We start from the raw sequence: 16,333 nt of genomic DNA on the forward strand, positions 1-16,333 counted from the left end.
GGATCACAGATAGGCGTTGCACCACCGTGCCAGCTAGTACGGGTGCAAAAGGTGCCTTCTTACTGTGATCTGTAACTTGCTTGTTTTTTTTTTCTCCTCGAAGCTGTCTTCATTACGCAGAGCAGATAATAAGGATAATACGTGTGGTGTGTGCCCGGCAGGTAGTTCTGCCGGGACCGGGATCCACAGCACCGCCGATGAGCTTTGCGATGGAAGACGCCACGCGTGCCTGGGCCAAGAGGCGCTCACGACGAGTGGGGCGTTCGCGCAGGGCCGACCGCCACGACCTCCAGAAGCATCAGCCATCAGAACTAGACGGGAAGGAATGAAGAACAGGTCCGGAAGGGCATAGAAAGGGAAGGCCCGATGACAAGGTAGAAGGAAACTGTCGGTATCGTCTTCTCTCTCTTTTTGCTTCGTCGTACGATATCACAGGTGCATCAGCTCCTTCTTCAAGAAGAGCCTTTGCGGTTGTGATGATCGATGCCCTATTTTCTAGGATGACTCTCTTCGTGATAGCAACATGTACGCAACATGTACGCGCTGTGCCTAGTCATCCTGAGGCAACAACCCCGGTACCGGGTTATCCCTTCTTCCGGCCGCAATTGGCAGCCTGATTCAAACAGAAACCCAAGATCGATATACACAGATTGCTGCACTGCACTACTCGGTGCCTCATGTGCCTTTGATCTCATATCATCGTGAACCCTGTCGGGGAGAGTCTGTGTATTCCTTTGATGTGCTTGTGGGTGTTTGCACGTAAAGAGGAAGGAAAGCAAAGAGAATGGAAGAGAGGGGAAAAGGTAGAGAGATAGAGCGAGAGAGAGAGAGAGAGGGAGGGAGATACCACGGTATTTGTTTTATACTAGGAAAATCCATACCTCGTGACTCCTGTTCCGTCAGTCACAAACGACTGTCATCAGCTGTCGATGACTGTCAGACATCTGCCGGCATCTGCCAACATTTGCCAACTGCCATGCAGCTGCCCCAGTGTCAAGCAGATGGATTCTTCAAAGGATGCGCAGAGGGCGTGCGGAAACGGTGCAGTCCTGATCCTTTTCCTTCCAGCTGTCTTAGAGCTATGTGACGGACGTAGACAGAGCAGAGTCATCAGCTGTCATCAAGGCCCATCTCGCAATCGATCCCTCTTCAGAAGAAAGATGAAGAAAAAAACCATATCGTGGTGCTTAGTGGGTCTGACAGTACCGTAATACTTGGTAGAAATAAAGAGATTGATTGGTATGGGTGCAATATTACATCATCTCTCGACACAAATCACTGCACCTTCACTGCACCTTGACTTAGATTAACCCCTTTATTTATTTATATAAATTTTTTTTTTTCATTTCGTTTCGTTGGTATCTTGGGGTATATGCATGGCATGACATCCTCCTCATCATCATCTCGATCCTCTCACCACTCATTTCGTTCCCCCTTTTTTTTTAATTCTTCAAGAATCTCTCGGAATTTTTTTCCATGCACTTTTTCAGACACCAAACACACGGGCACACCCCCGCGCAAACATATCAGTATACCAACACATAAATATGCATCATAGATGTCATTCAATACCTGGCCAAACACATGAAACACCCTTCACTGGAAACTAGGCAGGAGAAAGCTCAAGGGGAAAGACAGAAAATGCCCGTCTCCTCATATGTCATCCGCCAACTCAGCCTTCGCCTTGCGATTGATGCCCAGCACCCAACCAATCTCCATCCAGAAACCGGGAGGCTTAGACGTGAAGCGCTCCTCGTAGCGGTCAATCATGGGGGCCTCCCAGGTGAGATCCGCCTCGTGAGGCTTGACAAAGCGGGTGCGCTTGAGGAGCTTCCACCCAATGAACAAGAAGGGCATGACGCACTGCATCGTGTATCCGCGGAAAAAGGTCTCGACGTTGAACTCGGGGTAAAAGGCCTCGTAGTTGTAGAAGATGCAGATAAGCGTCTGCACCACCAGGGCAACATAGGCGCCGTACGGCTGGAAGTAGCCATAGTAGGGCATCTTCTTGCGGTCGACTCCCTGCGCCTCGCAGGCGCGGTAGTAGAAGATGAAGGTGATGTTCATGATCATGTAGTCGATAAGGCCACCGGCCGTGGTGAGACTGACGAACCAGTCAATGACCTTGGACGAGGCGGAGCTGACCGAGAGGAACGAGAGGAGCGGGAAGATCATGACGACGCAGAAGCAGTAAAAGGGCACACCGTTGCTCCACGTCTTGCGCAGGAAGCGGGGGGCGCGGCCTTCGAGGGCGAGGCCGTACAGCGATCGAGTGGCGCAATAGGTGTACGTGTTTCCGGCCGAGAAGATGGACGTCATGAGCAGCACGTTGACAATGTCAGGCAGTACCGTGATGTTGAGGTTGGACATGGCCATGACATAAGGTGAAGCGGCAGCTCCGGACGAGCTCGACTTCCCGTCAGCAACGGCCTGCAGAGTGGGGTCGTCGGAGCGGAGCACGATGCCAACGCACAGGGCGCTGCCAAAGAAGAAGATGCCGAATCGGAAGTAAACCGTCTTGAAAGCAGTCTTGAGATAGATGCGAGGGCGCTTGGCCTCGGCAGCCACCATGGAAATGTACTCGGGACCGACGACGGCGAAGCTCGCTCCCCATAGAGCGGCCAGGAATCCCTCGAAGCGGCCAAGGTGACCATGGTCAATGTACTCGCGGAAAGCACCGCTCTGCTGCCAGTGATAGAAGCCGTAGGCGTGGCCGCGGGGGTTGCCACCCACCATGGTGACGAAGGTGAAGCCGAAGAGGATGAAGATCAAGATCACCTTACCACCAGAGAGCCAAAATTCGGCTTCGCCATATCCGCGAACGGCCAGCAGATTCAGGCCACTATTTGTCACGAGGAGAAGAAGTTTAGCATGCCTTCATTGTCAAGTAGGGAAGTAGAGGAGAATGCAGGGGTTAGAGAGAGCAGGAGCACATTAGCAGATCCCGTCCAGATTTGCGAAGCCCTTCACAAACAACGAGAAGCAATCTCACACACGAAGCAAGAATAGAAGGAGAAGGGGGGAAGGGGGGGGGGGGGGCCGGGTTGAGGGAGTATGTGCATAGACACCGGCTTCGATTCGAAAGCAGAGCAAAGCAAGGCACAAGCTTCAGTTCAGGGCTTCAGCCTAGGATCAGTTCGGACGCAATTATTAAGTCACATCGGGACCGTCACCGTCACCATGGCAGTCACCGGAGACGGGATCGCAGTGTATCTCCTCATCATCCCTCTTTCAGGTCGTTTCTTAAGAGGGGGGGAGGGGGGAGGAGAGGTCAAAAAAATCAGTCTTACGCATAGCAGATGATGACGGCGGCGCAGATGCCGGCAGTGGGGCCGGGCTCGGTAACCTTGTCACTCCAGAAGCTGATGACGAGGTTGAGGGCAGTAATCTCAAAGGGAATCAGGAGAGCCTCGTAGAAGAAGAAGTTCCAGCCAGCCATGAAGCCAAGGGCATCGTCTACCCAGTGACCAGCAAGACGGATGAAACCTCCAGAGACGGGCATGTATGTCGTCATTTCGGCAATTGAGTTATTGACGAGGGCAAGGATGCACGGGTAGAGAGCGTAAGCGATGAGAAGGCTGCCGGCGCCACCGTGGGCGAGACTTGTACCGATACTGATGAAGAGGGCGGTACCAATGGAGCCACCGATGGCGATGAGCTGGATCTGGCGGTTGTTGAGACGGCGCTGCAAGCCGTCGGCGTTGTCACCATAGTGGTCGAGCTCGGTCTCGACCTCAGGCAAGGCCGGGCTGCCGTACTTCTTCTCGGCGACCATTGTGTCGGACATCGTTGACCGTTAATATTGCCGTCGCGTTGGGGGAACCGGCGATCAGACCGCGTTGTTCGAAGCCAATGAATGGCAGTAGGAGGGGAATGGGATTGACTTAGTTGCGACCAAAATCGGATATAGGTTGAATTGAGACCACAAAAAGAAAAGTATGGTGGTGGATCAGAGAGGAGGAGGGGAGAGCAGAGGGAGAGAAAAACAGAAGGATGGAAGTAGAGATAGAGAGGATGCTAGGATAAGAGAAAGGGAGAAAACTGGCTGGATATATATGTCGCATACGGCGAATAATCTGTTAGCCTGTTGTACTCATTCGTGGCAGTGCGGCAGCCTCACTCACTCTCTCAACTCACTCACTCAGTTGGTTCAGCAGAAGGCTTGAGGAGGTAAAGGAGGGTAGGTATTAGCAGGACTTTGTTTGTTGGACGCAAATGGGCGGGTTGTGGGACTCGTGGGGCCGCGACGACCAGGATGCTGACCAGGGTGGATTCTAGGTGGGACATTCCAATGGGGTAGAAACTAAAGTCTGTGAGTCTAAGAAAGAGTAGAGGTACTTGTGGAGTTTGTACTTGCTTCCTGTATCGCACACAATGTCTGTACGGCTGATAATGGCAGAGGAGGCCACGATAGAGTACGAGGACTACCCGTACAATAGGTAGTCCATACTTGTTGTACCGTACGCCGTAGACAGGGAAGAAGATGAAGAAGAAAAAAGAGGGATCCCTGCCATAGTATTGATCAGCTCGCAACCAATAACACGCCAACGCCACATGCGAGGCTTGGCACAGAAAGGCTTGCATTCTTGTTGCCGTTGTGTTGCCGGGTGTTTCTCGCCTTAGTCTCCGTTTCTCTGCCTTGTCTCTTGATGATGAGACAATGAGATGGCTTGGACTCTCACGAAAAAGACGCCCGAAGGCTGAATGTACTCGGTACTTGTTATGCGTCTCTAGTTTTGCCCACCTATGTATTATTCGTACCTGTACAGATTACCACGATACAGGTCGGGCGTGTTCTGAGTCGATGGAACGGCGGAAGAACGGTCACGAGTAGTCCATCATAGCTGGTCATGACGAAACTGGCCACCAGATGGATTTGGACAGTGGACAAGCCGTAATAGTCATCTCAACCTGCTCATGCTGTACCCATACAGAGCGTGATCTGTAAGGGGATAAGCGAGAGAGAGAGAGAGAGAGAGAGAGAAAGGGACGTAAGCACAGCGTTCTTGATACTCCGAGAGTGATGTCACTCGGTCATGGGACTACGAGTATTTTCCGAAAGAGGCAAGAGATTGCTTTTATACGCACTGTACAGAGTATCTTAGGTTGACCGATATAGACAGTGTTCGTCACAGTATGTATATCGTCTACGCCCCAGCGCCCAGCGCCCAGCTCTTAGCAAGATGGGAAAGAACAAGGGGAAGGAACGATGTTAGCGCTATTTTCTTCTGGAGTTGTACTCTGTACTGTTGCGTAAGTCTCGGGTAGAATGCTGCAAGAGATAAGCATACGTTGCACCCAGAGATTGACGACTAGCAGCACATGTTTTATCATTACGATACGGAGTACGGAGTACAAGCACCAATATTCCGTACTTATCAGTACTGCTTTAATTGCAATCACAGCCGCGTCGATTTGATAAAGAAGGCAATGCCATTCATGAAGAAACCCGTATTATCACCAGGCGAATGCTAGACATATAGATGGACATGCCACCGATTAAGCTCAGAAGAATCAAGGAAGGAGCGCCACCCTCCACCCACTCTGACTGCACCTTCCTTGTCTTAGGGTCTTTATATTCAGTAGGCCTTGCTTTCAACGGTTGCTGGGGGCCTTTGGCGGTCGTTTTTAATGAAACCAAGCACTGAATACCCCACCACATATCGATTCTCGGTAGATTACTACTCCCTGGACTCACTGCAGCTTGCCTCCTCCCAGTTCCGCTCAGAGTCCCAAGACGATGGCTTCCGCGTAGGTGTATGAACAGTCATGATACTTTGCCAATTTTCGAGCACGAGGAGGGATAAATGCTATCGACACAGGTAGGCCTAACTTCTGTCCATGCGCGGTAGCGGCGCTGATAGAACGCTGTGAGCTACTCCTCGTACGATTGAGAGTAAAGTAAGTGCCGGCGCATGACAGGAAGTATTAGGCCGTTTGCCACAAGAGTTCAGATTCGCCGCCCCGCGCTGCGAACCAACTCTAAATAGGACCATTTCTGTGTGCTTTGCGTAATGCAATACTCTATTGCGGCTTTATTGCTCGAGTACGGGTGCGATCAAGTCCGAGTCCAAGTGTTCACACTCGTATGACTGTACATGTACGCGACTGTGGCCCCCCAGCACATGTGCGATAAGGGATCATTACATGGTAACATCAATTCCGCGCTGTCCTTCCCAGCCCCCAAACATAGAGCGGGACGGACCAATTTTCCGGTCAGCGATCACGTGACCGGCCACCAGACCACTCCCCACGCTCACTCCCGAATACCTGCACAGATAGGCGCAATTCCCATCATCACCGCCGTCATCATCACGAGTATTATTATTTCCAAAAACCGATCAACATGATCAATCCTATCTCATATCTGGCATCCCTCCCCCGACAATACACCGAAAGAGGGGGAGGGTCAAGAGGGGTAGAAGCAAAGGGCCCCAAAGCTTGGTCCGAGCGCGCTCAACCATTCCCCCCCCCCCACACACGCAGCCTCTTCTCCAACTCTCTGCTTCGTCTCTCTGTCTTGGTTCATTTCGATACGAGAAAAGAAAGAGAGGAAAGGATTGAGAAACGGGGAATGGATGGGATAGCGCGAGAGATGAAAAAAAAAAGGGTATAATCTTCATCTGTTCCTTCTCGACGCCCAGCCCAACCGGCACAGTGACATCTACCGTGGTACGACATGAGCAATGAAGGACAAGATGCATGTCGTACTTATCCACCCCTGCAGACGACGAATAAGCACACGAGAAACAAGGATTGGAAGAAAGAAAAATTGTACGAGCGAGTACACCCATGCCTCAGATTTCCCTCTAGGCAACCGCTTTTCTTTCCTTTCCTCTGACATGGACGCGGGTAAAACACCGGTGTGCATAAAACCAGACTAAATATAATTGGTCGTCAACGTGTAGTACATACGGTGCGAAACTGAGTACTCACCGTGCAGCAGGAATTCGCCTCTTCAACGGCTCAAGGGTTTTCTTTTTTTATCCTTTGACCTTTTATGTACCTAGCTCACTCCTCTTTATCTGCAGAGACGTGCTCATTATGTAGATAATGGTTTCAAGAGAATCGGGGTAATGCGCCCAGCATGGCTTCGGCCAACGTCATTAATACGAAACTGAGAATATGGGGTAATAGTCTTGACAGGGATTACGTAACACCTAGTTTCCCGTATTGGCAAAATTTTCACCAGATCCACTGGATACACACACGCACAGACCACCAGCTATTACACAGTCCACCCTCACTCACCACTCACCTCGAGGCTTCATCTTGCCAAGACACGACTCCACAGTCATTCATCACTAGTAGTATCACTACTCGTTCTTTTTCTGCAAGACTACCACCAACCCTGTAATCTGTACTCCGTATCTCATACGAGGTGTCCAACACCCTGCATTTCTGTACTCTAACATAGTCTGACTGGATGAGTACCCTAGACTCTGCATTGCCGGTACATCACGTGATCCATAATGAGTCAGCATCATGTCGCAACAACTTACCCTAGGCCAACCTGGCGTGACGCATCGAGGGGTAGCTTGCGATTTCTGTACCCCGCCCCCACTACAATCGCATATTCATATTGAAAAAGAAAAAAAAAATTCGCCATAAAATACTACGCCAGGAGGCCAAGAGTACTCCTCTGTTTGCGGGTGCGTCTTGGATCTCGACTGAATTCACACATCAGGGTTACGTACCTCAAGGTTGACCTCGGTGAGCTTCAATATTCCGCGCCAATACTACTGCTACAAAAAAAGAGAGAGAGGAGGGGAAAAAAGCAGGAGACAAGATCTATTCACTATCTCCATGGCATGGCAAACGGGCATCGACGCCCTGTCTGTCCTTACAGACAGTGACCCATCTCTAGACCACATAATCAAGTCATTCGTCGCCTCTCCGTTATTGTATACCGTTGCTCCTTCCGGGACGGAGGCTCAAACCAATCATGGACACCTCCTTCGCCTGGCCATGGCCTCTCTCGACGCCTTCCTCCAGACCAATGTCACGGGACCAGTCCTCCCTGACTCCTTTGTGTCCAGCATTCAGCATCGTTTCACAGAAGCACATAAGGCCTCGTCGCCGGGCCTGCGAGCCTTGCGCACAACATGTCTCGACTACCTTGAGGTCGACGGCGTGAGTCCCTACGCGTACATGCCCTACCCTGAGCTGTTCAGTCTGGCAAAGTACATAATCACCACCGTCCTGGCCGATGCTCCGGCCGTCATCAAGCTCGAGACGCCGGAACGGGGCGAGGTCAAGTACAGTATGCCCTGGGCCAGGCTGCGCATCGACACTTGGCATTACAAGCTGCTCACCCAGCCTTCCCTCGGTCATGGATCCAACTTCACCAAGAGCTCTCAATGGAGCGATGCGCCCTCTCTGGCTGGTAAAATCGCCGCCGGAATCGTTGCCGTGTCTAGCCAGATCCTTGGTGATGACGAGGTGTGGGCCACGAGCGGTGGCGAAGACGAGTGGTCAGCAGACGACAAGGCCCTGTTTCTCGTCGAGGCAGCCAACTACTACATCCTCCTTGGCCGCAACGACTTGACGCGTGACCTGCTCACCCGGGCAGCTAAGATGACGCATCTCGAGTACGCACTTTCCGGTGCCATGGGCAAGCGCACGCGCTACCAGGAGAAGAGCACCAGTCAGATGGTCGTCCTGGCCAGGAGCAACACCGCCCTTGAAAAGAGCAGCGAAAACGACGGAGACGACGAGGAGAACTCCAAGCCTGATGCGCTACAGCTCAACGACGATACTCTACTGGAGAACATCCACTTCACCAAGGAAAAGACGGCCGATGGGCTGGAACCCAAGGAGGATATTCTGCCCCCAGCCTTGGCCGAGCTGTCTCCTGACAACCAGCCCCAGCTTTCCCCCCTAGACCAGATCATCCTCCTGACCGAGGCTACCCTGAAGGATGCCTTCTCCCCTGTCGACACCCTCACGTCAGAGGAGATTATGCCCTATGCCGTGCGCGTCCTAGCCGACAAGTCTACCAACTGGCAGATTTACACCCTCGCCCTGCTGGTCAGGTCGCGCATCGAGCTGCACAGGAGCAGGACCCTCGAGCGAGGTGTGCTGCAGCTCCAGGCTGTCGCTGACCAGGTCCTTGCCGACACGACGGCCGTTGAGAAGGATATCAAGGAGGAGAAGGAGAAGGATGCCGATACCGATGTCCCGGCCATCCAGGTGACGCAGGCCGACCCCAGGAGTGCAGCTCCTGCCCAGGACAAGCCAACGTCATTCCTTCCAGCACCCAAAGCCTCGGAGTCTGCCCCCGCCCACGTCCGACTGCAGTACATTCACTCCCTGTCCACCCCGCCTCGGTGGCACCTTGAATCGGAGCTGGCGTTCGCCTGGGTGTCGGTAGGATCGTTGGCGTCTGCTCTGGAAATATTCAAACGTCTTCGTTTATGGGCCGAGGTGGCTCTGTGTTTTGCCAGCCGTGCCGCCGTCGAGGACGAGGACGGCCGTGGTGGCGGCGGCGAGGACAAGGCACGCGGAATCATCCGGTGGCGCCTATTCCAAAGGACAGGCAGCTCTGCAACCCCAGGAGAGTCCGACGCAGACAGTGAAGACGACATCGCTGACGTGACTCAGCTCCGTGGCGATGATTTCTCCGGCCCCGAGCGTACCCCCGCGCCCCCTAACGCCGCCCGTCTGTGGTGCATCCTCGGTGACATCGAGTCGCAACCGGCGCACTACGAGCGCGCCTGGGAGGTGTCCAATCACCGATATGCGCGTGCTCAGCGTTCCTTGGGAGAGCACTACGTCGCCAAGCGCGACTGGGAGCGCGCCCGTGAGGCCTACAACAAGGCCACCTCGGTCAACCGCCTCAACTCGGACATGTGGAGCCGACTAGGCGACATCAACCTCGGTCTGGCGTCGTTCGAGCAAGCCGCCGAGGCGTACAGCCGCGCCATCTCTTGTGCCACAGACCTCGGCGGTGGCGAGGGAGCCAAGACGTGGAGCAACCTCGGCAGTGCTCTCTGGAGTCTATACCTCGAAGTGATCAAGGAGAAGTGCGAGGACCCTATCAAGGAAGAAGCTCCACGAGAAGAGGAAGAAGAAGACGACATGACCACGCTAAACCTAGACGACAACAAAGAAATGACCATCTCGCGCAAAGACCCGGCGCGTCTTCTATCCCAGGCATTGTCAGCCTATAAGCGCGGGGCCTCGATAGCACACGACAACTGGCGCATCTGGGACAACGTGCTCACGCTGTCGGCACGCATCAAGCCGCCCCCAGTGGCGGAAGTGGTGCTGGCCATGCGCCACATCCTCCGCATCCGAGCGACGGAAGATGCCATAGACACGGACGTGCTCTCGGTGCTGGTGCGGGATGTCGTGTTAGCCAAGGATCTGCCGTCCACCCTGGACAAGAACGACGTTCTGCCGCGCGGATCGCCAGAACGCCTCGTAGTGAGGATGGTAGAAGAGGACGTAGTCCCGCTCATCACCCGCCGCTCCGACCTGTGGAGCCTGGTCTCCCGCGTGAGGGCCTGGACGCGCGACTACGCCGGTGCCATTGACGCGGCGGAGCGGGCGTGGCGCGCAGCGATGGGGTCATCGTCCGGTGGACTGAGCGCCGCCTCGTCCGGTGCTGACGGTGTCGACTGGACCACCGACAAGGAGGCGTGGGCGGTCGTGGTGGACAGGACAGACGAGCTGGCCTCCATGCTGGAGAATTGGGGTTCGGATGTCGAAGCCATAGGACCGAAGTGGAAGGGTAGGGTGCGCAGCGCGGTCAGGAGCGTGCTCGGTAGAGCAAAGGAGTCGTGGGAGGGGACGTCCGGGTGGGTTAGGCTTCAGGGCATCATGGACGGGCTCAAGACTTGACGAATTCTACAAGTTTTTCTTCAAAATGAATACATGAATAGAAACACTGGATATAGATTTTGAGGATTACAGCATACAATAGTGGTAAAGAAAACACACTTCAAATTTTTTTTTGCATCGAAGTGTTTGATACATACCAGAACTGACAGAATCGGACATTCATCAAAATTGTCGCTGCAACTAACTATTCATTTCAAACCATTTACGCTTTTTCCTTTGCTTCATCATACCTCATCTCTTAACTATATTCTCTCTCTCCCTCGAAAAGAAACAAAAAAAAACATGAAAAGACAACTGCAGCTGTCCCAGCCAAGGCAAAAGAACACCTTCTATTTTTTGCCCTTCTTCCTGCTAGGAACAACCTTGAATCCAGCCGCCTGAATGGGATCGGAAGCCACGACACCAGCGGGAGACGGACTGGCTGATCCGACAGCAGCGCCGGGAGTGCCACTGCCTCCTCCGCTCTTCTTGGCCACCTCGGACCATCCGCCGCTCGAGGCGCCAGAGGCCTTGCCAGCATCAACGGTTGAGAAGAGAGACGTGACGGGCTGCTTCTCGACGACGCCGCGCTCGGCAAGTCCTTTACGACGGACGTACTCCTCTGCAAAGTGACGGCCGTCCATGATGTTGGACGATGCGTAGATGGCGTCGGCGATGATGCCCTTGTCTAGTGGGAGGGCTTCGAGGGTGGAAGCGAAGCCGGAGACTGTTTGATCAGGTTAGCATTTATTTTCCAGGGTACTCTGCGAATGGACAAGATGGTTCAATAGTCAGAGGCAGGTAACCGGGGACTTACTGTCGTTGACGCTCAGCCCCCTGCTCAGCTCACGCTGAACCCACTTTCTGAACTCGTCCATGGCAACATTGCCATTCGCCGCAGGTCCAGGCCTGCTCATAGGCTTCACAGCCGACGGCGACGCGACGGGTGTGCCAGCAGGCTTGGCACCAGTGGTGCTAGCCGAGCGAGGCTGCACGGCCGCAGGTCCGGTGGGGACCTTGACCTTACCACCCGCACCGACGGTGGCCCATCCCGCACCAGGTGGAGGGGCAGGAGCGAGGACACCGCCGACAGAGGGAGAGGCGAGGTTGGCGTAGCTCTTTGCAGCGCCGCCGGGCGCGGCACGGGTCTGCTGCTGCGGCTGCGGCTGCTGCTGCTGCTGCGTGGCGATACCGTTGCTGCTGCTGCTGCTCTCCCTCTGCTTGCGGGACTCCTCCTCGCGCTGAATTTCGGCGAGAGTCTTTTTGCTGGCAGCCGAGGCGGATGGTGCAGGGGCGAGGGATGACTTGGCAGCACCGGGGTTGGTAGCCCAGGGGCTTGCGCCGGCGACGGGCGAGGCGTGGCCCCACGTGCTCGTAGCGGGGAGACCGGCTGCCGCGGCCGAGGCGGCCTGCCTCTCCTTCTCACGGATGGACGAGACTTCCTGCTCCAGCGCTGCCTTGCGGGCGGCCATAGCGGCCTCCTCGGCCTTGGCGGCCTTGCGGGCCTCGGCCTCCTGAATCTCCTTCAGGGAGGGACCCTTGTGCGCGTCCGAGTTGGCGGTCTCCTTGGCCCACGGGGCAAGCGGGGGAGGCTGCGAGGGCGCAACGGCGGCGGCGTGCTCATCCCCGGGCGTCTGGGTGCGCGGCCGACTGTACTGTTCCGGGAGGTTGGAGCGAGCGCGCTGAGCTGTCGGGGCGGGCAGCGGGGTCGAGGACGAGGGGGGAGGGAAGGGCATGGGCATATCCGGGGAACCGTCCTGGGCGGCGGCGGCCTCGGCCTGGGCCTTCTGCACTTGCTGTGTCAGGGAGAGGTTCGATTCGTCAATGTCCTTCCTGCCCCTGGCCTTGCTGTGCGACGACGTCGGCTCGGACTGCTGCTGCTGAGCGGGAGCGGGAGCGGGCGCAGCAGCGGAGGCCGGCCCGTCCTCACCGGCGGCTTTGGCGGCAGCCTTGGCAGCAGTAGAGGGGACCTGCTGCTGCTGCTGTTGTTGCTGCTGCTGCTGCTGCTGCTGCTGCTGCTGCTCGGCAGCGGCGGCGGCGTCCTCGGCATCACGCTGAGCGCGCAAGTTCTGGAACTCCATCAGACGCTCGCGAAACCCCTCGCCATCCTCGCCGAGGTCGTCGATGCTGGGGAGGTCGGAGCGCAGACCGCCGAGGTTCTGGAGAGCCTCCATGCCCTGCTGGGAGGAGACCTGACCAGACTGGATTGCGGCCAGAACCTGACGCTCATTGACGGAAAGGTGGGCTAGGAAATCGTCCCCCACGGGGGGCAGGTCGTTTCCCGAAGCCAACTGCATTCCGGGGCGGTTGTCGAGACCGGCGGTGGCGGGGTCGAAGAAGCCAGCGGCTCCCGAGGGGGCTCCGGCACCGATAGGAAGGCCACCGCCGCCGATGGGCTGCTGCTGGCCGAGAGACATCTGACCCATGGGCGAGGCGATACTGCCGAAGCTGGGCTGGCTCTGCAAGCTCTGGGCGCTAGAGTGGTGCTGCAGTCCCGGCTGCTGGCCCTGGAAGCGTGACATGGCCGACTGGCGCATGGCATAGTCCCGCTGCTGGGCCATCATGTACTGCTCCTCCTGCTTGCGGCGCTCGAGGTTGTTTTGCTCCTCGGCGGTGAGGGTCCTGCCGAAGCTGGGAAAGACACCGCTCAGAGGAGGCACGACGCCACCCGTGTTGGCCGCGGGGAAGCCGCTGGCCTGGGAGGGCGGGCCGTGGGGGATGCCGACCTGGGGCACGAGGAAGGGCTCGCGCGAGTTGCCGATGCGCCTGATGAGCTGGCCGAGGGGCTCGAACTCGGGATCCTCGACCTTCTTGACACGCAGATCTGGGGTGAAGAAGTGGGCCTTGTACCAGTCGTTCATCTCCAGTCCGGTAAAGGGGCCCTGGATCTGGCCCTGCGGGTCGAGATACACCCACCTCATACGGTCAGGCATCACCATTGTCCGGGTCTGGGCCGTGGGGGGCTCCACGGCGCCGCCGAACCCCATGGCTCCGCCGCTGACGGGAGTGAAGGACTGGGGGATGGCGGATGCGGAGCCGGGGTCACCAGCCGCACCGCCGTGGAGGCCCCTGCTAGCGTCGCTGGAGGGAAAGAGTTCCTCGAAGACGCCGCGGGACGACCTCATCGGGCTCTCGGTGTCGCGCATTGGGGGCAGAGGGAAGCTGCCACGGCCAATTGCGCCGAGGGGATTAGCGGCTGCGTGGGCGGCGGCACCATCATCGTGCTGCTCCTGGGCCTGCTGCATCTGAGCCTGCATGGCGGCCGGGAAAAGGGAGCCGAGCTTGCTGCCACGGCCGATACTACCGGTACCGACGGGGCCGGCGGCGCCTCCGTGGCCGAACAAGCCGCCGAGACCACCCATGCTGCCGCCGGGGGTCGTGTCACCGGCGCCGCCCATGGAGCTGAAGATTCCCGGGGAGAAGGGTCCGCTGGTCAAGCCCGTGCGCTCGCGGTCGGGGGTGCTGCTCGTGGGGCCACCGGGGGCCGCCCAGGCTGACATGTGGCCCAAGGGAAACCCCTTGGTGCCGGCGCTAGACGTCTGGCTCCGGTCGTGGGCGTCAGGCGCTCCGTTGAAGGCGCGCTGGAGTGGGTGCATGGAGGTGAGGGGGTCGTGGAAGAGGCCAGCACCGCCGTACATGCGACCTGTGGAAGCGGCATCACCTGCGTCTTCCTGGTCTTGCTTGTCGACTGGGCTGCGGAAAGGGTTGGTCTCGGAGGGGCTGGTGGGGTCAGTGTCGCCGAGATTGAGGCCCGACATGCCAAAGTCGCCGGCGGAGCCCTTGACAGGGGTACCCAGAGTGCCGACGCGGCTGGGGGCCGAGGGGGCAGAGGCGGCGGTATCCTGGGCGCCACCGAGGGCGGCACTTCCAGAGGGCGGAGGGTCCTCACCAAAGGGGTCCGTGTCGGCACGGTTCCGCGATCGCCACGAGGCCTGGTTGAGGGGATTCTGGCCTTCCGCCTGTCGTGTCGCGGTGGCGTTGCTGTCAGACCCATCCTTAGGGATAAGGTGGGCTAGACGGCTGCCGCCACCACCGCCACCACCGGTGCCACCGACGCGCTTGTCGGCCGAGGAGGTGCCGCCGAGGGCGAAGCTTCCAAAGGCCCCGGCGCTCGGTGTGCTGGGATTGGAAGGCGACCAGATGGAGCCCATACCACCGCCAGTCGGGGTGGTGCCACCCGTGTTGCTGCGGATGAGGTTGCCGAATGGGAACTTATTGGAGGCGTCGCGCGAGGCGAGGTCGGCAGCGTCCGGGCTCTCGTCGGCTTCTGACGACTCTCTCAGGTCTGCGGTGGTCTTGCGCGAGAACCAGAACGACGAGTCCTCGCGCGGAGTGCGGCCAGCAGCTGGAGGCGAGTTGAGACCTGAGAGAGTGTTGGAGTCTCCCGTCTCTCGTCGGCGGGTGCCCGGTCGGGTGGCGGAGGAAGGCGAGGTTAAGCCAAAGGCATTCGCAGTTCCCTGAGACAGTGATGTCTTTCTACCATTCACTGGGGCGGGGCCGGCGTTGTCCTTGACCATGGACGGCGGCTTGAGGGGGGAGTTTATGTCGCTCGCGAAGATCTGGAGGGGCCGAGAGAGGTCATTGTGTCAGTAAGGGAGACGAGTGAACGGAAACGATGACGACGGCAATAGCAACAGCAAGAATAGCGTTTATGTATGTACCTCTCTCTCGTCTGGCGACATGGCTTGAACTCCCAGAGGGGTACTCTCAGCCGTCTCATCCCAGCAAGCACCAGGCTCTTGCGGGACATGGTTCTCGTTGCTCTTCCCCCAAGCCCTGGACGGCGGGCCACCGTTACCGTTGACCTGGCCCGGATTCCACCCTGGCATGAAGAGACGCGACACCTGGTTGACGGGCCTCGAGTTCTGGGCAATGGCCAACAACTCCTCCCTGGTGTAGCGCGCCGGGGCCAACTCCTGCAGAGGGGGAGCAGGAGGTTGTGCCGAGGAAGACGACAAGGTTGGGGGGTCAGCAGCTGTTGGGGAATGGGGGGTGCTGTCCGAAGGTGCAGGCGTCTGGGATGTCTGGTTGAGGGGGGTGGTGGAGGTTCGGCGGAGGGTCAGAGTCCCGTTGGCGGAGCGTCCATCGCGACGAGGCCTGCGTTGGTTGAGAGTTTGTTAGCATTGTTTCTCTAGCTCTCTCTTGATATCTCTGCGTCTCCTCCAGAGAATCTCCCCAGAGTCTCTCCCCAGAGGCTCCTTAGAAAAAAGGGGCATGATATAATGTGACGCACCATTCTCCAGTATTTCCCCTTGAGCCCCGGTTTGCATTCTGGCCAGCTGCAGCAGAGGCAAAACTCGATGGAAGATTGGTAGGCATGTTTTGAAACGTGTCGTTGTAGCAGTCGTGGTGGTGGTGATTGAGTTTGAGTCAGATATACAACAAAAGGACAGTATAGATCCTCTCTGGTAATAGTGATTTTTTTTTTCGCTCGATATATTTCCTTTTATGAAAAGAAGAGGAAGAAGAAGGGGAAAAAAAAAAAAAACCAAATGTTTGATCTTTTGTG

The 16,333-nt window shown here is 56.8% G+C and overlaps 3 protein-coding genes across 3 annotated transcripts; 1 reads left to right on the forward strand and 2 right to left on the reverse strand.

Annotated features, from left to right (window-relative positions):
- Positions 1–1,653: 1,653 nt before the first annotated feature.
- On the reverse strand, positions 1,654–3,787 carry GMORB2_4260 (uncharacterized protein; the record flags this gene model as incomplete). The annotated part of the gene is made up of 2 exons (XM_035466235.1): positions 1,654–2,842; positions 3,291–3,787. The coding sequence occupies 2 exons, from the start codon at positions 3,785–3,787 to the stop codon at positions 1,654–1,656; spliced, it is 1,686 nt and encodes a 561-aa protein (XP_035324072.1).
- Positions 3,788–7,968: 4,181 nt separating this feature from the next.
- GMORB2_4261 (uncharacterized protein) lies at positions 7,969–10,845 on the forward strand (the record flags this gene model as incomplete). The annotated part of the gene is made up of 1 exon (XM_035466236.1): positions 7,969–10,845. One exon carries the CDS (start codon positions 7,969–7,971, stop codon positions 10,843–10,845), a length of 2,877 nt encoding a protein of 958 aa, XP_035324073.1.
- Positions 10,846–11,174: 329 nt separating this feature from the next.
- On the reverse strand, positions 11,175–16,143 carry GMORB2_4262 (PERQ amino acid-rich with GYF domain-containing protein; the record flags this gene model as incomplete). Its single annotated transcript, XM_035466237.1, has 4 exons — positions 11,175–11,551; positions 11,642–15,383; positions 15,486–15,921; positions 16,058–16,143. The coding sequence occupies 4 exons, from the start codon at positions 16,141–16,143 to the stop codon at positions 11,175–11,177; spliced, it is 4,641 nt and encodes a 1,546-aa protein (XP_035324074.1).
- Positions 16,144–16,333: the final 190 nt, after the last annotated feature.

This window comes from Geosmithia morbida (assembly GCF_012550715.1).
Source record: "Geosmithia morbida isolate 1262 chromosome Unknown scaffold_2, whole genome shotgun sequence".
Classification (NCBI taxonomy): Eukaryota; Fungi; Ascomycota; class Sordariomycetes; order Hypocreales; family Bionectriaceae; genus Geosmithia; species Geosmithia morbida.